At 33.9% G+C, this 22,614-nt stretch overlaps 2 protein-coding genes across 5 annotated transcripts; both read right to left on the minus strand.

Annotated features, from left to right (window-relative positions):
- Window positions 1-1,121: 1,121 nt before the first annotated feature.
- LOC116778235 (gelsolin, cytoplasmic-like) lies at window positions 1,122-14,396 on the minus strand. 2 transcript variants are annotated; one of them, XM_061525914.1, is made up of 19 exons: window positions 14,291-14,396; window positions 11,934-12,008; window positions 11,425-11,617; window positions 10,555-10,670; window positions 10,070-10,247; window positions 9,485-9,576; window positions 8,634-8,747; window positions 8,037-8,168; window positions 7,361-7,478; window positions 6,714-6,831; window positions 5,944-6,073; window positions 4,862-5,000; window positions 4,333-4,427; window positions 4,025-4,150; window positions 2,857-2,974; window positions 2,447-2,586; window positions 2,031-2,141; window positions 1,593-1,718; window positions 1,122-1,244 (listed from the first exon to the last, which is right to left on the minus strand). In XM_061525914.1, exons 1-19 carry the CDS (start codon window positions 14,351-14,353, stop codon window positions 1,188-1,190), a joined length of 2,241 nt encoding a protein of 746 aa, XP_061381898.1. In that variant the 5' UTR covers window positions 14,354-14,396; the 3' UTR covers window positions 1,122-1,187. The 2 variants fall into 2 exon arrangements, with proteins under 2 accessions (XP_061381898.1, XP_061381899.1); XM_061525915.1 differs by lacking the exon at window positions 14,291-14,396 and adding an exon at window positions 12,410-12,563.
- A 699-nt stretch (window positions 14,397-15,095) lies between these two features.
- LOC116778487 (uncharacterized) lies at window positions 15,096-22,360 on the minus strand. 3 transcript variants are annotated; one of them, XM_061525862.1, is made up of 6 exons: window positions 22,149-22,360; window positions 21,428-21,519; window positions 18,208-18,283; window positions 16,960-17,071; window positions 16,286-16,385; window positions 15,096-15,209 (listed from the first exon to the last, which is right to left on the minus strand). In XM_061525862.1, exons 1-6 carry the CDS (start codon window positions 22,309-22,311, stop codon window positions 15,108-15,110), a joined length of 645 nt encoding a protein of 214 aa, XP_061381846.1. In that variant the 5' UTR covers window positions 22,312-22,360; the 3' UTR covers window positions 15,096-15,107. The 3 variants fall into 3 exon arrangements, with proteins under 3 accessions (XP_061381846.1, XP_061381845.1, XP_032528396.2); XM_061525861.1 differs by having other exon boundaries at window positions 21,428-21,531; window positions 22,149-22,346; XM_032672505.2 differs by lacking the exons at window positions 15,096-15,209; window positions 16,286-16,385; window positions 16,960-17,071; window positions 18,208-18,283 and adding exons at window positions 19,291-19,409; window positions 20,000-20,099; window positions 20,276-20,360; window positions 20,601-20,712 and having other exon boundaries at window positions 21,428-21,531; window positions 22,149-22,330.
- Window positions 22,361-22,614: the final 254 nt, after the last annotated feature.

Here is a 22,614-nt window from a genome sequence, read left to right on the forward strand (position 1 = left end):
ATTGTGGGAGAGGAAAAGAAAGGGCGGGAAAGAGAAAGAGCAACTGTCTCTGTCACTCATCGGACGAAACGCAGCCGTTTAAGAATAAAGAGTAGTTCACGTTATCTTCTGTGAGAGGGTGGTACTCCACGGTCGGGCCAGCCCATGCTCGAGCTGTGGTTACTTTACCACTAGATTCTACCACATACAGAAATAAGTACATATATACATATAAATGTGTTCTACTTCAGAATAAAATGGTATTATTAGTTTTATAAAGCAAAGGGATAGTAACAGGAAGTAAAATTTTTGTCAGCTTACAAAAAAACTGAACTAACTCGCTCGTCAGTTAGTGCATGTAAATAAGGAAAGAAAAATGGTGTTTATTTTAAAAGAAGTGTGGGAAGCGGCGTATGTGCACTAAAACACAAAGTTTATAAGTAGAGGTGAATAAAGATATAGTATATTGAAGATATATTTGAAATATCAAACAACACTCACACACTCAAACACTACCACGACTCACACATATAAAAAATCAATCCGTGAAAACTCCTCGGTGTGTGTGTCGTCACTGAATGTTAAACATCACGTTAAAACGCAACGACTTTGTTTATAGTGCCATAAAAATAATATCACGACAATCAATATAAAATATTTTTAAATAGATTTTTTTTTCATTTTTGACGTCTACTTTGTAGATTAAATACGCAGGGATAAAATTTATATGGGTATTTATTATAAGTAATGCTTTTGTAAAGATCCAACTCACCCAAGTTGATATTGGTCGAAAAAAGTTAAAAAATGTATTACTTTAGGCATCTATATTACATTTCTGGCAGTCTCGCTCGTTTTTTTCTTTTTTTATTCATTCCAATTTTGCATCTCGTCTCCGTGATCACGGTCGCTGCGAAGTAACCGAAACGTCGGGATTATGTAGTTTAAAATTAAAAAAAAAAACGCATTAATACCTCCGAAAGTATAAGTAATATTTTAAAAAAATTATTTACACTTTTTTAAATTTAGAATTACATAATTCTGTCATACTATCGTTATTTTATAATCTGTTTTAATTTATTTCTATATATCATTTTTTTTTACTGCTATTGCAAATTCTATTTGAAATAAAAGGCCATTGCGATATAAATAATGCTTTACTTAAATTGATATACAAATATAATAAATAAGTAGCTTCCTGAAACAGTGTTTTATTTTGAATTTGCCGCTTTCGTTTCGTTCTTCATGTCTTCGTACGACGTTTGCTTCTGCCAAAAAAAAAAAAAAAATCTATATTATTCGCCTTACAGTTGAAGTAAAAATATGTACATACTTTTTTTTATTAATGCGCTCCTAAAAACGTTACTCACGTTCTATATTTAAGACACTAAAATTTTTCTACAAAGACGGTGTTAAATAATTTATATTATTTTAAACAAAATGAATCGATTTAGTTATTTTAGCTGAATATATGCTATATGATACGATACACACACACACACACACACACACACAAAAAACTTACACACACATGTACAGATCAACTTACGTATCAATTGACAGTACTAAGTATTTACTGCAAACTAATGTATAAGTGTTTTAAGTCCAAGTCTAACCTCAAAGTACTCGTCGTCCCATTCTGTAAATAGATTTTTGAAGGTTTGAGGCTCTCCGCCCTGCCTGAGCGTCACCACCACAGCGGATTCCGCTGTCCTCTCCAGGCCGTCATCTTCGATATAATCCTGCAGAAAAAGTTATAATAATGACGGTCTACTTGCATGTGACGTCAGAGCACCTGTAACCGGATATCCGGGAGGCAGCAGGTCCAATGCCACCATCATTACACATTTTTAATTAAAATTATCTACTTAAATGAAACTAATATTTTGATGTAATTAATATACGCGTTTTTTATTACTTTAAACCACATACTGCCTACGCCTGACGTTTCCTTTGCTTTGCAGCAACCGTGATCACGGTAGTATTTAGCGTAAAAAATAAATATATATACGCCTAGCAACCTTAAGAACATTATTAACATTAATATAACAGACCGTAATAATCTTGAGGCGAGCTTGCTTCACACGCTGTGGCGTGTTTTTGCCCAGCCATAGATAGAGTTCCTCTCCCGTGTCGAGGATGAAGGCTCCGTCATCGGACAGGTCCTGTGGAGACAAATGTGAATACAAGGATACAACTCCAGAGTAGTTGATTGAAAACACGCGAATATTGATACAACCTTAAGATTTGAGCCTAATAAAATAATTAAGGCTCAATCATATACGAAATAAACAGGCCTCTTTTTCACATACTCCCCAATAAGTAGTATATATATATATAAACTTAAAAAAAAAATTACGAAAAAGGTCATAATTTTTTTTAAATCTCATAGTTTTATATAAACGTAATAATTTATATATATGTGATTGGTCTCTGTATATTCTTTGTGTGTCAGTGTGTACCAGCTCACCGTCTGACTGAACTCCTCCAGCTCCTCAAATCGTAATTTCCCATTGGCCCTCAGTGTGACGGAGCTAAGTGACGGAGGAACGTTCGCTCTGCGGCTCGCGGCCTGCTTCCACGAAGAATCCTTTTCCTCGGGAGCCCCTCCTGCGGTAGTTTATAAGTATTAACGAATCCTCAACAGATTTTTTGGGTAAAAATACTCTATCCAGAAGCCTAACGAAGGGTTACTGTATTACATTATTTAAAAATCTTTTCTTTCAGACTAGGACTGAATCAGAAATGATTATATTCGGCAAGGAATCGATCTATATTTTGCAAAAAAAATTGAGGAATAATTCTGCCTGAAGTTTTTTGTTAAAATATAATTTTGAGCTATTGGATTTAAAGCACATTGTTTTTGCTCCTAGCCCTCACCTAACACCTCCCAGAATTCGTCAGGTTCGTCTCCCTGGTTCACTTCAGTTACTTCCTTTTCTTCAAACAGAAGGGAGGCGAAATTCTTCGCAGCCTCTTGCTCTTTCTCGGACGAGTCCTGTAAATATAGTTCTATTTTAAGGAAACGCCAGGCACTTGGGTACACCTAATAGTTCCAGCCTAGAGACATATCTATCGTTTTGTTTACAGCGATAATATTGGTGCGTAGCGGCCATCTTGGCGCTGTAGTCGACGTCCAGTACTACTGATAAAATGTTACTACCCTCATAATAAGTCTATATTATATATGAGGTGAACAGTACTGTCTCTTGATTGAGAACCATAAATTATAGACCATAATTTAAATAACGAGAATAAAAGCGAATCATAATAATAGTCTATTGTTTAAATGAAACTAATATTTTTCGGATAAACTACACGGATTTTTATTATTTTAAAAACTACGTACTCCCGACGTTTCGGTTACTTTTCAGCAACCGTGATCACGGGCAGACGGGATCTCGTCCGAAAAATATTAGTTTCATTTAAATGAATAAAAATCGCGAAAATCTTAGATCTCATTAATAGTCTATGGTGTTGTGTAATGTATTGTCCATGGCCAATCATAAGTTATCAAAATTAATCATGAATATGTCGAAATAAATAGAAAATTATTTAAACAGAATGATTTAGACATTGAAGATAATTCTGATGTATTCGGATAAATTTTTCGTCTCATTTTCAGAGACTGGTTTCGAACAAATAGTTTACCGTTCTATGTTAAGTCCTGGACGATGTATTATAATGTCAGCACTCACTTTACGACACACAATTCTACTAAATTTGATGAAGAGCGTCTCTTTACCTGCGATTTTGTGCGGAAAATGTTGTGGTAATCGTTTTATTACTTGAAAGTGTGAGTTAGAATATTTACCTTAATATATATTTTTTATATATCGAAGGCGCCAAACAAGCGAACGGCTTACTTGATGGAAGGTAGTCCCCATCGCTCATAAACATAAGGGATGTTGTGGATGCGTTGCCGACCTTGACTGAGGGAGAGGGAGAGGGAGGGAGGGAGAGGTAGGGAAGGAGAGGGAGAGAAAAGGGTGGGAAAGGGAAAGGGAAAGGGCATTTAACATACTATATAGGGTCGTTATTTATGCACCTTTCCATTCCATAAATACACCACGTCTGGAGTCTCCAATATGAAGACATCGTCGATCTCCAAATTATCTGACCTCTCCTCAACTTGCATCGCTCTCATGTCTTCACCAAGCTTCGTACCCTCAACCTAAACAATATATTAATTTTAAACAGAACTGTTTAGAAAAATGAAACGATTTGGCAAAGATAAAACAAATTTTAAAGTCCAAATTAGAAGAATCATTAATGATTTTATTAAAAGCGCCATCTCTTGGTTGTATTATGAACATGAGTTACTATTATTCACTTTGACACCAAGTTATAAAATACCTTAAACAATCTAATCCCGTCGTCATCGTAGCTGCCACTGAAGTTCTGGCACTTGTACTCATTTTCCTTATCACCACAGAGAATAATGAGATTTCCTGCGTTATAAAAAAATAAAATCTAAACACAATAATAATAATAACATAGAATAAAGTATTTGGCGAATCAAATTATAATAATAAATAAAATTTTTAAACACGATATTAGTCCATCCAAAACTGGAATGTAATATGTACTGAAGTAGAAGCGTGTTTTATGTTAGGTTAAGTTTAACTAGATGGCAGCACTGAACCTTGTTAGCTGGATCTTAGGACTAAGACTGTGTGCTTCTGTATGTGTGGTCACCCTTCTACAGACAGTGTTTGTACGATTAATGAATATGAGGGTATTCATTAATTATAAACGCAATACAGATTATATATATAGAGTATCGTAGTACCTTTATTTATCTTTGATATTAGTCTACTTGTTCCTAGCAATATATATATATATATATATATATATATATATATATATATATATATATATATACCCTTAAATAAGGTCAGGAAGTGCTTATTCTCTTTTCCTTGAGGCAGCTTCACGTGAATAACCGGACCTTCAGATTCTTCTTCAATTGAATCTAAGAGATGAATCCCTGCTTCTATGTCGTCGCTGCTCGCGTCCTTACCCTGAGTATAAAAATAAAAACAATTATATACACGTATTATTAAACTTTGTTAACATTAATATTATTGTAGATTACAATGTATTATCTCGCAGGGCTTATTGATAAGTTATGTTATAGGAGCGATATCGAGGTAGAGTTAAATATGTTGACTGTCCTACTATATCGTATGTTAGGGAACATATAAATGGAAGTAGTAAATAAATAATGATTTTAAAGTATACATTATAAAAAATACACCGTAAATGTTGTAACTAATAAAAAAAATAATTTGAGTATATATGTATATTATATTTAGGTTTGATTAAGTAACACATATTACTATTGGAAGTGATTGTTTTTGAAGTGATACTTCTTTACGCACGCTTGGGGGTAAGATTATGAGAGCGTTACGGAGATGTGATCGGGCGAGGCGAATGAAAGTGTGAGGGGGATCTAAGATTGTGAAGATAGAGAGAGAGAGAGTGTTACGGTTCATGGATGGATGGATGGATGGATAGATGGATAGATGGATGGATTTATCAATGATAACCCATAATTAATTCAAATATTTGTACAAAATTATATGTGTATATACAGACTTATATATATGTCTGTATTAAACATATATAAACATATGCATATTCATATTACATAGAGATGGAGCGAAAGAAGTTTTACTTCAGGCGTGTGGTCTAAAGCACACTGGTATTCATATTTTTTAATATCCTATGGCTTCATAGCACTATAATCGTGTAATATTCTGCCAATGTCAACGTTTTTGTCTGATAACACCAAGGAGTTTGTGGAATGGAATAAAGGCGTTTAATAGTTATTCTTTAGCCTAGGCTGAAATCAGAAATTATTTTTCTGTCTATGACGCGTTGTTCTGAAGGTCGCGGGTTCGAATCCTGATCTTGTCTGTGAATTTTCATTATATTTTCGATATTCTTATAGTGTTAACTCACAAGCCAGAGGTAAGCGACGGTGAGGTCTTCGTCATTATCATTCTTGTACTGATATTTGGCAACGTACACCTCGCTGGTGTACAGCTTAGCCGTCTCCTGGTCTGTTATGTCTTCGGGCTCCTCTCCAGCTCTGATGATTGAACGATGTTGGAATTAATGAAGATGTGTTTAAAATTTAAGTGCTCTGAGTGTTGACGGAAGCGTTTTATTGTTGTAGACATTTTTTTATAGCTTGGAGTAATTTCTGATTTGATATAAAGATCACAACATTTTTAACAAATTTAACCCGCGATTTTAATATTCCCTAAATCAATCAAGAGGCTATTTATGAATAAAATACAAAAAGTTGTAAGATAAATTTTAAAGAGAATTTAATGAGTTGAAAGAGAGATTTTTTTTTTTAAATTTTTATGACGAGTACTGTTTTATGAAAATTAATAAAACTATCTCTCACGTATACTATTGGTAATTTTAAATATTAATTCTCTATTTACAAAAAAAAATAAAAAAAATAAAACAAACTCAAAATTCCCGAGGATTTTACATAATTATTTGCAGCGGACAGCCACATCATAGTGAGTATTGCAATGAGATCTAAGACCTTCGCGAGTGTTCATTAAAAACTAATATTTTTCGGATTTATTGCGCGTTTATAATTTTATATATATTTTTTTATTTTAACCCACATAAACCAGACGTTTCGGCTACTTTGCAGCACCCGTGATCACGGGCAGACGAGATGAAATGAGATAAGATTGTGTCCCAATAACCTGTACAGAGTGAAGACGCCATCTCCGCCTGGCATGTAACCCCTCGCGACAGCACTCTTCCCGATGTAGCGAGCGACGGCTTCAACGTCATCCGCGTCTCCAGAGAAGTAGCCGGCATCTGGATGAGGCAGTTCCAAAATTATCTTTAGATCCTAATGGGAAAGGTCTTTGACAAAAACTCAAAGCATCTGTACAATAAATTCCCGCGAGATGGCAAGTGTAGGTTATTTATCGCTAATATTACGCCATTATCAGGACCTTCGAATCAAAATAGAAATAGTTGCTTGGGAAATATCGTTAGGGAACTTACTTACGAAATTAAACTAATATATTATACATTTAAAAGATTTCATATTGCCAGTCTCACGGAAAACTTCAAAAAGATCTTTTGAGATCCAAAAAATAAGGATACTACCACACAAGGTTGCATACCGCACTTATGAATTTAGTGAGAAATTTTTCATCTCTTATGACAAAGAACTTATCGCATCCTAATCTTTGTTGAATTGAATTGGGCACTCATTGATTTGTAGCTTTCTGCTGGGAACACCAATAGCTAAATAACCCTCGGATATTGCGGCGTGAAGCAGCGTAGAATAAATAAAAATGTCACGGAATTTGTTAATACTGGATTAAATTGGTCTCACCAATCTCAGCTGCGATATCTTTGACAGATCTGATGGTGGTGGTGGCGGTGTCCCATCTATGGAAGTATTGCTTGAACACGCTGCTCTCCATGTCTTCTGACACCCGGGTTATGGGAACCTGAATGCATGATAGAGATTTTTCTGTCAATGTGCTCCTGTCCCAAGTATTTTGACAGCACTTCCTTGGCAAGGCACAATCTTATGAATAACTATCAGTTAAAATAACTTTGTCAGTTAAATTATCTTTGTATGCAAAAAAATATATAGATTAGGTAATGTCTTTGATATCATGGAAGCAATGCTAAAACTAAACTAAAAATTTTAAGAAATTTGACATATTATTTTATAGAATACTTTTATATTATGCAAATAAGCAGCCTATGCTCTCTCCAAGATAATATCTAGCTCTGTTGCAAATCACATTAAAACTTGCAAAGCGCTTTTTAAGTGACAAAGTAATAGACATGAAGAGTAACATCGATTTTTACATTATCAGTCATAAGTCTATGTGCATGTATCTTATCAACCAGCCCAGAATAAAAAATAGCCATTTGTAAATTATCTTTAACGCATAAAACTAGAAAGAATCAATTATTATATCTTATCTTTTTTATATAAGTATTGGTTATTTAAATTTTAAGTGATGCCAAAATAAGGTGATTTTAAGAAAACTCACCCAAGACGGATAGCCCTTGATATCCAAGTATTGCTGGGCGATATCGTTGTAAGTCTTCCTGACATCTGGATCCAGGTCTTTACCGAGCCAGATGTAAATTCCAGAACATGGAGTATCTAAGATGAATATGTCCTGGAATTATTCGATTTATTGAATTCTAGATATAAAATGACACGTTTGAATTTAGAACCACGACCAAAAATTATATGTAATTCAACAACACGAGAATTGATGGTTCAATCCGACGTAACGAACCTCTTTGGATGTGTAAATAAAAAAAAAAAAAAAATTAAAAAATTCTAATGTCACGAGTGGAAACACTGGTTATTATTCTACGTAAAGTAAAATCAGATATAAAATTATTATTTAGATGATATATCTTTAATAAGAATAGACGAAATCCGCGTGTACACTGGTGGTGTGACAAAAAAAAAAAAAAACAAACGAAAATCACCAAAAATAAATAATCGTTTGATAAAAAAGAATTGTTTCCTATATAAATGTCAGAGTTTTAAACATTTCGTCGAAATAGTCTTATTAATTTCTTGAAAGTTTTTTTTTTGTCAATATAACTTTCTGAGTGATAAATAATCTCACCTCTGACGTCAATTGGCTCTGCTTGAACGGTTTGTTGATCTCTAGAAGATCTATTTCATCTCCCAGTAGCACTTTGTATAAGTACACCGCCGAAACGCTAGAGCGGGAATATGTCTGCAAGGAAGTTAATCAAGTGTCGGCTTAAAGGAATAAGAAAAATAAGACGTCAATAGTTTTGGAACGTAATCGAGAGTAATCCTGTATTATTTGTCATTACACAACGGAGAATCTCAACACCGCGATCCAGGTTGATGGCGTATTTTATCAACGCCATCTATCGAGCACAGTGTGCAACACTTCAACCGCGCCCGCGTGCACTGCGTTATTCGTTATTTTTGTTACCTCTCATAAGTTTTAGTATTAAGATTAACATATATTAGAACATATTTTTTTAGTAACTAATGTAACTAATTAACTATTAACTAATATATAATATATAACTAATCAATATTAAGTTGTAGTGTTTAAAAGTTTTGAAGCAGTGCTTGAAGTAAATTTTCAATTGACCATAACTTCTTTTTCCCTTAACCGATTTTGACGAAACAAAGTTTTGACAATGCTCTTAATTATATGTAATCCAACTGTGAAAACCGCGTTCAAATCCGTTGAGTAGTTTTGAAGTTATAACGTACCAGACAGACGCAGACAGACAAAAATTCCAAAAATTGTTTTTTTTGTTTCTATGACTCTTCTTAAATAGCCTCCTATCAGTTTTTTGGAAAAATATTTAATGTACAGACATTCGATTTTTACTGTCTTATTATATGTATAGATTCTCAGTGGCTATTGTGCCAGAAACTTAATTTTAGAGTCTCGTATTGGGAATACTAAATATTTCTGTACATATTTACATCAGAGCTTTCATCAGCAACCAGATCATCTTTGCATCCGTCTCCAAGAGCTTCGAAGAACGCCGAATAGTCATCGTCGGAGGAGAATTCATCTGTCAAATTAAAATGTCTATTAATTTACAGTTTTCATAAAATGTGCAGTACACTGTCGGATAGACGACCAAAAAGCATGTTTTACTCAACAATATTTATCCAAGCATTTTTTATTGTGCAAGTTTTAATGATATCATCATCATCATCATCATCAGCCTCGGAAGCCCACTGCTGAGCAAAAGCCTCTTCTCGCAATGAGAAGGTTTGAGCATTAATCGCCACGCTTGCTCAAGACGGGTTGGCGATTTCAAACTTATAATTTGAAATTATAAGTCCAGGTTTCCTCACGATGTTTTCCTTCACCGTCCGTCAGTGGCGTCTAAATACTGTTAGAAAGTACATATGAGTATGAAAAATCACATTGGTACTTGCCAGGTTTCGAACCCGCGCCCTCACGCATGAGAGGCGGTCCTTTAACCTCCAGGCCACCACGACTCATAATGATATATCCATCAATAAATACTTCGTTGTTAGCACAACATTGACGCTCACCAATGATTTCGATGCTGGCTCTTCCGTTGTGGTAATCATCACGCAATGTGTTGGCCACGCTGATGATCTTTCGTCTTTGCGTCGCCTTCGCACCGTCTGGCAGCAGCACGAATATGTCGTGATCCACTTCCAGGATGAAGCAGTGGTCTTGTGTTAGTGATGAAGCTTCTGGTGGTACCTACAGCGTTAATGGGGAGTGTTCTTAACTGAATGTAAAGTAACAATCCTGTTATTTCAGTTTATTTGTATATAGCTAGCTATATTTCTCTAAATTCTGGCTCTACATAAAATATACGGCTAAAATTTTGTAATGCAATCCTAATTAGCATAAAGATATCATTTCGAAATATATTGGGTCGTGTTTTATGATAGGATCATAGATGACAATTTTTTTTTTCGTAAACTTTTATAAGTTAAACAATGTAGGGTTAAGTTAACTAAACTAAATAAATGGTTGGTGTTGTATGAAGCCTTAAACCACTAACCTCTTCGATTCTCATGTTTTCACAGCCTGACAGCTTCAGCAGACGTTTTTCAGCCCCAGCATTTGTTTCCACCTCATTAAAACCAGAGTCGTTGCCGCCCTCCAGGTACCTGATGGCTGGAAAAAACAGATTTAAGCAGTTTGTTAGTTTCTAAAACGTATATTCGTTTATCATGACTTAATACAACCTCAAGCAACATATTTGTTCTACGGGTCAGTCTCCATGGGATCGTGAAAAAAATGACAACTACCCTCAGTTAAAATTATAAAGTCTTTGCAAAAGACTAGGGCTATCTATGTTACCAACTTAATTTGAAACAAAAACTAAGTTTGACTGATGAAGAGAGCAGTGAAAACCAGTTCCTCCATAATGTAAACCATATATATGATCATTATCTATAGTCAATATAATTAAAATTCAAAAAGGCAATATTTTATAAAAGTTTTTGCCTTTTCTTATATTTTCACTTAAACGTCATAGGTTAGAAGCTTTCAATTAGATGTTATGGTATGTTAAATCCTAGACTGTTTGAGAAATGTCTCAAAAGCGAAGTTGGAAGGCTCGCTTGAGGAAAATTAATTGTGCGTGAGGCCCTCCGCGCGGAAGAAGGGAAACTTCGTGATGTTGGAATTAAAACAGGAAGTGGTGGAAATTGATTTTTTAATAATTTTTATTGTTCCTTTAAGACAGACTTTATTAATACTTTTACATCACAATTAACTACTCCCATGATTTCGAGCGCGACTCATTCCCTATCACTCTGTCTGTTTATCCCCTCCCCCACGAGCGTAAAACGTTATCGCAAACTTGTTGGAAGTCGCATTAGTAGTTTCACTTCGAAAAGGTATTCCTACAATTCTAAGTAATCACCTGGCTGAAAGTAACGCATGAATTTGCTAGTCTCGTGTCCCTGGACTTCTCTGTGATGGACGGCCTTGCCTCCTAATTTGTCGTCCAGCGTTATTGTCAATATAGCCGCCGCGCCCTTCTCGTCCTGGGTGGATTGGGATCCCAGCCAGAAATGGATGTCGTAGGAAAGGGTCGAAGAGCTGTCACCACTTGTCTATTTTGATTGGAAATAGAATAGAAGAGAATAGAAGCATTCAGAATGAAAGACTGAATGAAGGTCCTATCATTTCAGACTTATTTTATACAAATATATTGTTTTGATAGAAAATTATAGTTACAACCAGTCGTAGTCTTGTTGTTGTTGAAAGATGGCGTCCGTTGTCAGGGAGATTTACGTTTTATTTAAAAAAAATATATAAAAAATGGTTTTGATGTCCGTCGTGCTTAACATAATTTTCTGCTTCACGTCAAAATATATATTTAGTGTTTTAATTTTAATTAAATTTAAAATTATAATAGAAAATTATTACCTTTAGAACAATGTAGGAGTCCCCGTTGTAGAATTTGCCGTACATCTTTCGTGGGATTGGTACTGGTTCGAATTTCTACAAATATATATATTCTGCTATTAGGCAACAATCTGTCGGCAAACCATGACAAAACTAGTTGCTATTTTATTTTAGGATAGTTTACTCTATTTATTACAGAGGCCGAGAGGCTTTTCGTAACAAAAATATGCCTTTTCGTGTATTTGTTCATTATAAATTAGCCGCTTCATCGTTGTTGATAATTTTAGTAACACATCAGGTAATTTGTTTTTGTCAAGTACCCACAATTGTTATACAGAATTACCCATTGAAAGTCCAAGCATGATCGTACTGAATTCATTCTACATTGGTCGCTCTTAGGAGCCACAGTGGTAGAATCTCTGCTATACAATTCTTGACATTCATTGTAAGAATTTGTTAGCAATAAACAAGTAACATTTTGAGTAGACTATATTTACTTCAAAATGGAAACTCGTCTTCGTCATCGGTACTGAACGCCCAGACTCCACGCCAGGGTCTTGGTCTCGGTTCCATGAGGTTCCCCTCCCTCCCACATATATGTATATGTCGGAGCGTCAGAATTAATTATGATTTTATTTCCATTTTATTTTGCAAATTATTACGAATTAGCTGGCAACGTCATCAGTTAGCTTGAGTGAGGTCACCCCGGTGTCGGTTTTGACGTTGGAGAACTGACAGGAAAAAAGGGAACGTCACCGACATTTTTTGGAGTGGATGAACTCTCTGCGTTACCACCTAAATCTTGTTCCATATCACTATGTCTGATAACGAGCCATCTCCTGATCCTCCGTTATATATATGTTTAAGGATTTAAATGAAGATAGTTTTGAAGAGACAAAACCTCGATCACAGTAATATAAGGAAAAGATTGATTGTATTTACATATTGTAATTGTTATCATAAAATTTGAAGGATATTTGGCTGATGTTACCATAAAAAAAAAACTAAGGTTTCGAAATAAGTTTATATAACATTTTTAAAAAGTGTTCAATATTTTTTGTTTGTTTTAAAAAATACACCGTCAATGTTAAATATTCGTATATTTTACTATTTCCTTAAACGGAAAAATCTTTAAACTAAATTATAGATATTTTTAATTAGATTTACTAAATTGTAAGCAAAATATACAAACGACACACGATTTGTATTAAAATTAAATCGGACAAGTGACATCATCATAATGATAAAAATACGCTTCTAATAACCGAATATCACAAACAGACGGCCTATTTATCAGATTAATATGAAAGCATTAATATGCCATTCTTATCAGTTATCAAAAGATATAAATATAAATCTGATATTTATGTATTAAAAATATTATAAATTAAGTACTTTTTGGCATGTTCAATTTCTTGATTATAGAATATGGCCTGATTTGAAAAATATCTTTGCTTGCTAGTCCATACATTTAGGAAGGCTGGCTATAGATTTGTGCAGTAAAATGCGGTGGGAAAATGACGAAAGGTCTAAAAATTTTGGAATAATTTTAATATACAATTGAAATACTATAATACTAATTAAAAATATAATAATGAAGTATTAAATCTTATCCCTTTTAACTGCGATACTGTTATAAATGGACGTTTGATGTGCTCTGTATTGTAAACAAGGGCAATATGGCGTATATTGTGACACAATAGGGACCGTTATTACGTGTTTTTACCACAAGTTTCTATAGCCACACTAAACACTACCCGTTTCCCGTTTTTCGTCCAATAACCTGTATCACATCACACTAACCTCAAGTTAGAATATTTACTGCATACGGAGTAAATAATTTTATAGTATTAACGTAAGGAAAACAAATTTTGGCATGTTTCTAAACATTATCGTCAGATAAACAACGATTGTCGAAAAACTTTATCTTCTTCAAACATATCTATAATTTATTGTCCGTGCATTAAATTAGTTTTCTCCACAATATATATTTAATATCAGATATAATGACTTACAATACAGGAATAATATAGACTAATAATTTGAAATGTATAACTGTTACGTGCAATATTTTTTAAACCAACTGACATTAAAGACTTTGACTTTAAAGTGAAAATATAAAACTATGTTTATACGAAAGATTTAGATCGAATTAATTGTGCATAGATGTACTACACCTTTTATTGTGATTGCAAAACTAATTTTTGCCACCGGTTTTGCTTATACTCCTGATGGTATAGCAAAATAGATTATAAAAGATCACGTACTTTTTGGACAATTAGTTTACAATGCAAAGAGTTGAGATAAATTAACACCTATTATTTTAAAGAGTAGTTTATGAGTTATACAATATCCTAACTAGAGACAAACAGACTTACATCGATCGTCCAAATCTCAAGGCCGGGTTCCTGACCCGCTTCTTCGAAGGCCGGATGTTCCATTTTTGGTTGAACTTCAATGACACGACTTGCCTCGACTAATACTGATAGCGTTATGTTATAATATTGATTTTACACAGGGTGTTCCTCCAGACGTTCCAGTATTGTGATGGAAATTTCAAATAACAAGAAACAAAACAAAAAATACATTCTCCCTTTATATAAATATAATAAAGAGCATTGGTTTTATTTCTTATATATATATATATATATATATAAGAAAAACTTACAGGCAGTTGTTATAAAAGAATTTTCACTAAAAATATTAAGGACTGATAAATTTTCAAACGCCGTTACTAAATCTGAAGCCTAAGTTATATTCCTCTAAAGTATCATCGGGATCGGTTTAGTAGCTTTAGTGTGAAAGAGCAACACACATCGATAAATCATAACTTTCACATTTACAATATTCCTAGTATTTGAACACCCTGTATATATTTTATCATGGGATATCTATATCGGAGTATAGCATGAGTCATAGCCTGCGATAAATATTGTAGTCTAGATTAAAATCTATACAGTAATTATTTGTTTGAATAACAGATATGAAACACACACATATATATATATATCATCATCATCATCATCATCATCATCATCATCATCATCATCATCATATATATATATTTATGTGTGTGTATATATGTGTTAATTAAACCTGTCTTCAATAATAGACTATAAGGAATTGTCATTTACAATTATTATCTGTATGTTTTTGTTCACTGAAAAACTAGCGCATATTATTAATTATCTTTTATTATATATAAATTATAATACAAAGTAATAATAATGGAATAAACTCCTTGGATATTCCGCAGGAATTTTTCTCTTCGATTCTTCCATCAGGTTGTGTTGCCATCTGTAACAGATTGGAATAATAATATTTTAGAAACCAGATATTTTGTATTAATATGCAATATTGATTATAAATGATTTAGATATTGTATTAAAATTTTATGTTCAAAAGACATAGTTTTGAGATACAAATAGTTCTCTGCAAGCGTTCTTTTAAGTATCAACACAGTTTGAAAGTTAAAGGCTAGGTTATATAGCTAACTGTAGACCTACTAAAGTAGTTTTACACAGAGAGTTATCTTGAAGTAACTACACTGGATTTTTTTTTTTTTGATGACGCAGGGAAACTCTTTTTACGAGCCGTCTCACCGGCCTTGGTGGGGCCGGAGAGGATGTGTGAGACTCGACCCGGGCAGGTCCCTACTCACTAAAACCACTGCGAAAGCCATCGGCCGCTATGTTGGTGCACCCCGGATCTGTCAGCGACAGGGCACACCAGCGACTGGCCGGTCCTGGCAAAGACCGGACTTACTCCCTCGGAGAAAGGAGGCGATCCCGGCAATAACTACACTGGACCCTCCCCAGTCAAACATGACTATTAGTTCTCTTTTTTTGTAAATTTTCGCGAAAACATGATTTCACAGCTTATAACATGTACGCACCACCACTTTTTCTGTTTCTAGGTTCTACCTTCATTCCAATTGCTTTGTTGGAATTTCACATTTAGTGATGAAGAGTGAGAGAGAGTGTGAGAGTAAGAGAGAGAGACGAAGATACTTAACTAAAAGTACAATCTGTCCTTCAGAATACAAATATATACGAGGTATTGTTTTATATGTTCCGGACTATAGGGAGTTGTAGATAATTTTATATAATTCAACAATTTTCATAGTCCGACACCGCCTTGCGAAATTTGAGTCGTATTACCGAGGATTCTATGTACATCGCTTCATAAATAGAATGAGTATGACTGAACCCTTGCCTTCCGTATCTCAAACGTAACGTCGTAATTTTCCTATTTATACAATTACGTTAATACAATTCAAACAATCGTCTTCTTCTAGAGCTAAAAACAGCATCAGTCTTATACCATATATATACCTATCTCATTTATAATTTTCCGTATATCAAAAATCTTACCGTGCCAGTCAATTTGAGCATGTCGCAGTGCCAATAGTCCTGGGATGTTCTAAATCTGGCGATATCTTCTGGGTCGTTTGGGTTAGGTTGGAATTTGAAGCTACAAACAGAGTATAATTAAGAAATATACATGAAACAGAGTCGTAAGACCGTAAAATAAATTAGCTATGCCCTAAACGAGGCAATTTTCTAATTCCTTAGGAGACATTGGATAACTTCATGTGTTATTAATAAAACAAAAAACTATTACAGCCTACATCATTAAATTTCTAGTTCTGGATTGAAAATTCAATTTCTAGGTTTGTGATATAATTAAAATTCCATCATCATCATCAGCCTATCGGAGCCCACTGCTGAGCAAAGGCCTCTTCTCACATGGAGTAGGTTAGAGCATTAATCACCACGCTCGCTCAAGACGGGTTGGCGATTTCAAACTTATAATTTGAAATTATAAGTCCAGGTTTCCTCGCGATGTTTTCCTTCACCGTCCGTCAGTGGTGTCTAAATACTCTTAGACAGTACATATGACTCGGAAATCACATTAGTACTGGCCAGGTTCCGAACCCGCGCCCTCATGCATGAGAGCCGGGCCTTAACCTCCAGGCCACCACGACTTAACAAAACTTGATTTCTAGGTATATTATTTAAAAAAAAATAAAGTAAATTTCACCTACATTTGTTTGGTTTTAGATTTCTTCTTTCTGGTGCCAGCTCTGGCGACATCTTGAGTTATATTCAGCGTTGTATTGTCAACAGTCCCATCACCATCACCAACAGTTTTGTTATCTGTGAGATTAACTAATTAAATCATTTTTACGAGAACAATATAGTCACTATTTAGGAAGTCCCATATAATATTATTTTGATTATTTATATGTTCGTTATTATCTCAAAAACTGCATTAATATGGTAAAACTATTTATCGAAAATATAAGTGTATATTTTCAACAAATAGTTTTGTCATACAACACATGATATGAGACAATTGAATTCCTCTATTGAGGTTTTACTTCAACGGTCTTTTTTCTTAAAAATTTCTTTATAACTATTATATTTCGTAACTGTTTATATAAATAACAGAAATATATACGTTTATCATCCGTTTATATAGAAAAGCATAGACAAAATATAGATTTTTGGTAATGAGATCTAAGATTTTCGCGAGTTTTATTAATTTAAATGAAACTAGTATTTTTCGGATAAATCATGTAAATAGATTTTTGGTGTTTAGAAACTAATATTGCCGGTAACACACATTTTTGTAACGTAACAAAGATTGCACGAATTAAACCTATGTAATTAGTTAATAATCTACATAAATTTTAAAGACAAATTAATTATTTTTAAAGATAAATTAAAAACGGTAGTCGAACCTAAAATCTTTTGAATATCGGCTTACAGTCCCTTTTGCAATTGAACTACTGAATTATAGTTAACTGATTTATTGTATAGGCGGTATCTACTTCTTATTTTGAGGGGTTAATATGCAGAGTTCTAAATTCAAATACTATAGTTACATATTGAATTTTTCTAAAGAAAATTTCCACAACATATTTCCCGGTAATGATTAAGAGTTAGAGCTCCTGAGTGCATATAAGTTCTTTTACTCTAAAACCATGATTTATGTTACCATTGGAATGCTATATATATAAATAATTTATTTTATTTAAATATCTTTTTTCTTTATTATCTTAAACTATATACTGCGGACGCTTCGCACCGCGATCACGGGCAGACGAGACGTGAATGTCTGTCAGTTGGTCTTCTTATTTGTCATCTACCGCAAACGATTTCTCAATTTAATCGTCTTAGATATAATTTTTAATCACATTAACTGCTTCTCTCATATTTATCGCAATTATAAGTTTGTTTTATATATAATTTTTTTATAATATTCAGCATAGAAATGTTATTTCACTTACCATGACGATCTCCGTATATACCGATTTCTTTTTCGTCTTCTAAATCATTTGTTTCTGTGTTCCGACGTCCGTATGTCTGAATAAAATTGATACAATTCAGTAAGCTTTGTAAATACTATTGTTTCAATGAGTAAATACTTATTTGTATATTTTTCACTACCACATTAGTTTACTCGTGACTATATCACACAGAATTAATAATCGCCCTACTGAATGTTTGTAACGACAAACTGAATAGTGAATAGCAAGTTTATTATTGTTTAATATAATTACTGTCGTGTGAGTATTTATGAGTGAAAAATCTAAATAACTGCGTAATCAAACAAAACTAAACTTATGGTAAAGTTTAGTTACATATAAGAAACATTTTTGTCTTTATTCAAAACGACCTTATATTACGCATTCAAATTTTCTTATTTTAAAATTTATATTTATTTGAAAATATATTGAGAAGTGATTAAAAAATATTACATCAACTTAACCTGCCCTTTCCCTTTACCCACCCTTTCCTCTCTCTTCCTAAGTCAAGGGTATCAAAGCATCCGCAAAACTATGTTGCGGATGTCCATGGCCGACAGTGACTACCTCCATCAGGTAGGCCGTCTGAACGTTTAGCATATAAAAATATATGGAAACCCGAAGAAATATCAGGGAATATAAGAATATTCTTCGCCTTGGGTTCCGAGCAAAACCAGTAGGAACCTTTTGACGGAGGCTCCGTTGTCAACTTGTTTTCAATCATTACCTTATATGTATAGTGTTTATACTACATTTACACTCTCGCCTCGTACCTAGTCCTGTGCTTCGTCTCGCGTCACAGCTCGCGCCTCTCAGCGCTCGCGTCCGGAGGTGCGAGACAGGACGCGAGGCGAGCCGCGAGCGACTATTTACACTCTCACCTTGTACTTCGGCTCGTGCCTCGTCTCGCGACTTGTGCGCGAGTGTAAATCTACTATTACAGTGCTAAAGATTATTTTCGTCCAACAAATAAGAATATTGACATTTGCAAAACATTCCCTGATTCCAGCCAATGCTACGGCGTTATAAAACGATCTAATAATGTTTAAATCAAACAATAAACAATATCAGAAATATGTTTTTATTAACTCAATTGAAAACATCTACAAGTACATTGCTGTTAAGAGGAGTGATAATGTTATTTTCGGAATCAATCTCCTTCCGGCGGAAGTCGGCTCTTCCGTCTGTAACAAAAAAATATTCGTTGAAGAAAATCAAATAAGTTTGAGTTGCTTAAAGTTGCTGTGTAATAAATACAGTTTAATTTTTATCTGCAAGAAAATATTGTTAAAATTATGCCTCAAAAAGTAATAGTCAAAGGCGATAGCTTGTCTAGATTTTATGTTTCGTAAGGACTGTCGTTTTATCTATTTTTAGTATTTTCTTCTCTCGTTCTTAATGAATCCAAATACAAAATTCAAAATCTAAATTCATGATCTACATCCAAAATCTTCTATGAGTATTTAGACACCACTGACGGACGGTGAAGGAAAACATCGCGAGGAAACCTGATCTTATAATTTCAAATTATAAGATTGAAATCGCCAACCCGTCTTGAGCGAGCGTGGTGATTAATGCTCTAACCTTCTCCATGTGAGAAGAGGCCTTTGCTCAGCAGTGGGATCGGATAGGCTGATGATGATGATGATCCAAAACCAAATTCATCTTTCATAATTCCTCTCTCTCTCTCTCTCCCTCTCTCTGTCTCTCTCTCTCTATGCCTCATATTACCAAACATTTTTGGTCCTTCCTCCGCGAATGTTAGAACCCTTACCCCTCCTGTCAGTTTGACGCGATCACAATTAATATCATCCACAGATGTCCGAAATCTCTCCACGTCTTTGGGATCGCTGGAGTCTGGTTGAAACTTGAAGCTGAAAAAACAATTACAGTTAAACAATTAAATTACAGTTATTATACAAATTTCAATAGATACGGAACTAGACATTTTTAGGAGAAGGCTTTTTTAAAATGTATAGTTTAGCTTGTTTTTTTTGCTATTAAATAGGTTGCTCTTTTAATCAGTTAGCTTGAAATAGGTACAGCTTACTTGGTTCTAGCTCTTGCTATAGGTTTCTCCGTCTGCTCAGTCGCATTAACCTCTTGAGTTATTTCAGCACTCTCCGATTTGTAATCTGAAATATGATTACAATAACCAACAAAAATGCCAAAAAATATAAATTAACACAAAAAAATATAGTTTCCCAATTGATTTAAGATAATTTTTTTTATATAAATTAATAAAAAAATCTTTATATAAATAATATAATTCCAATGTGAAAAAAAGTAACAGACATATGGATTTTTTTGTATCTGTATATCCATAGACAATTTCGAAAAAAAATATATATATTTTTTTAAGTCAAATTTCTTACCAATAGAGTCTCTATACAATTCAGCCAGCTCTTTTTCTATTTTGGCCTCCTCGTCTTCCTGCTTCTTTCCATCGATCCTGTCACTATCCTTTGTTCTCTTCGACGGATCACTCTAATGGATAATTAAAAAAAAAAAACTAAATAACAAGTCAAGTCAGAATACAAATATGAACGAGAACGGTAACGAGGATATATTTAGGAACATTTAATAAATATCTATATTACGATATCTAATTTTCGCGAGTATTCAGTCAATGGAACTAATATTTTTAGGGCTACTACGCGTATTTTATTATTATAAAAAAATCTCGTCTGCCCGTGACCACGGCCATTACAAAGTAACCGAAAGTCGGGAGTATTTAGTTTTTAAACAAAATAAAATACGCGTAGTAGTCCTAAAAATATTAGTATTATTTAAATATTTATATTACAATTTTAATATTTGCATAGATTATTTTTATATGTATAAGAAATCAAATTTAAGCTGTTACAGTTTAGACTAAGCTATTGTAAAGTGTGAACGCTCATAGTAATAGATAGAATATCAAACGGTCGTGATAAGACGCCAGTATTGATTTAAGAATATATATATATTATTTAGTAACACATATTGTTAAATCGTACTATCCTCGCTTTATATTGTCTAGACCCTAGATAGTGTTAAATTTTGAGTAGTAAAAAAACAGTCACGCTCAGTACAAAACCAGTTTATGGCCATCAGATCATTGGATTATCTGTCACTTATGGAGGTAGAAAAAGAAAATTTATATGAATTCCCCCTTCGCTGTCACAGAGGACTGTCTGTCATATTTTACAAATGTCATTACCTTGACTCTCCTGGTCTCTTTGGTGGTCGCCACTTGGATGGTAGTTGTAGTTTTATCATCTTCATTCTCAGCCGACGGCTCCTCCTCTAAATCTGGAGACAGTTCTGTAATGAAACACATGCTTACAATTGACTATCCGTGCCCGCGACTTTTACTGCACGGAGTAGTTATTTTTAAAGAAAGTTCTGTCTAAATCTGGCCAGTGTATTCAGACGATATCCGGAACAAATAAACAGATAGATAAAAATTGTATATACCACGTCACGTGTATATATATATACAAAACAGCTGTGAATACTTTAATGTGAAGACAAAATTAAGCCTCTATTCCATCATACAATCAATGAAATCAATCGTCTCCAAGTCCAGCAAATAACGGGATCATTTCCATCAGATAATGTCGCATGAAAATCTGCTCGGACGTTAATCGATTTGATAAAATAATATTTTCCATATATAAGAATTATATTTTTAGTATGCGACACACGAAAGATCGTCGTCTCTGGACTAATTGTAACAAGAAGCAATGGGCTGTCTCAGGAGCTGGTGGGTATTCACTTGGATGTTAGCCGCTTCAAACAAGACCTTCCGTTTGTAGTACTCATATAAGTATAGTCCAATAACATCAGCTTTTATAACTGAAGCTTCTGATTGTAATATTACCAACTAACGGATATTTCATCAACTCTACAAGTCGATGGACTATAGTTGAAAAAATTACCTTTAATGGGTGCTCCGATTTCTATAACCTCCTGTCCCATGGACTCGGTCAGAGCTTTCGGATTAATTTTAGCAGAAACACAAATAGCAAATAACAATAGGATGAAAAAACGCATTTTTATTTTGTCCTGTTTTAAATAATTTCTGAACCGACCTGAATTCATTAAAATTTATACCTAACCTTTGGCGTTCGTCGAGTTTTTTGTTATTAATAACATAAGGAGGTTGGTAGTAAACCGCATTTAATTATTATGTAAATGGCTTTCTAAAAAATTGCCAAATATAACTGTAAATTGGAAGTGTATATACGTTTGAATTAATGATTATCGATAGTCAATAAAACAAGGTAATGATATTCCTGGGCTATTTTTAATCTAGTTTCACTAAAACGCTGAAAGTTACGATGAGTCACAATCTTTTTAAGACGAAACTTACAAGAGAGGTCAGAATTACAATCACGTACGCAA

This window comes from Danaus plexippus, chromosome 31 (assembly GCF_018135715.1).
Source record: "Danaus plexippus chromosome 31, MEX_DaPlex, whole genome shotgun sequence".
Lineage (NCBI taxonomy): Eukaryota > Metazoa > Arthropoda > Insecta > Lepidoptera > Nymphalidae > Danaus > Danaus plexippus.

Coding starts and splice junctions, on each gene's coding strand:
- LOC116778235 (XM_061525914.1), bottom strand. CDS start 14,353: ATGGAACATCCGGCCTTCGAAGAAGCGGGTCAGGAACCCGGCCTTGAG. Junction 6,074..6,713: donor GGCGTCTTCACTCTGTACAG/GTTATTGGGACA, acceptor TTCAATCATCAG/AGCTGGAGAGGAGCCCGAAG. Junction 1,719..2,030: donor CTCGCCTCAAGATTATTACG/GTCTGTTATATT, acceptor CTTTTTCTGCAG/GATTATATCGAAGATGACGG.
- LOC116778487 (XM_061525861.1), bottom strand. CDS start 22,311: ATGAATTCAGGTCGGTTCAGAAATTATTTAAAACAGGACAAAATAAAA. Junction 17,072..18,207: donor TATATACGGAGATCGTCATG/GTAAGTGAAATA, acceptor TTAATCTCACAG/ATAACAAAACTGTTGGTGAT. Junction 16,386..16,959: donor AAATCTAAAACCAAACAAAT/GTAGGTGAAATT, acceptor CTCTGTTTGTAG/CTTCAAATTCCAACCTAACC.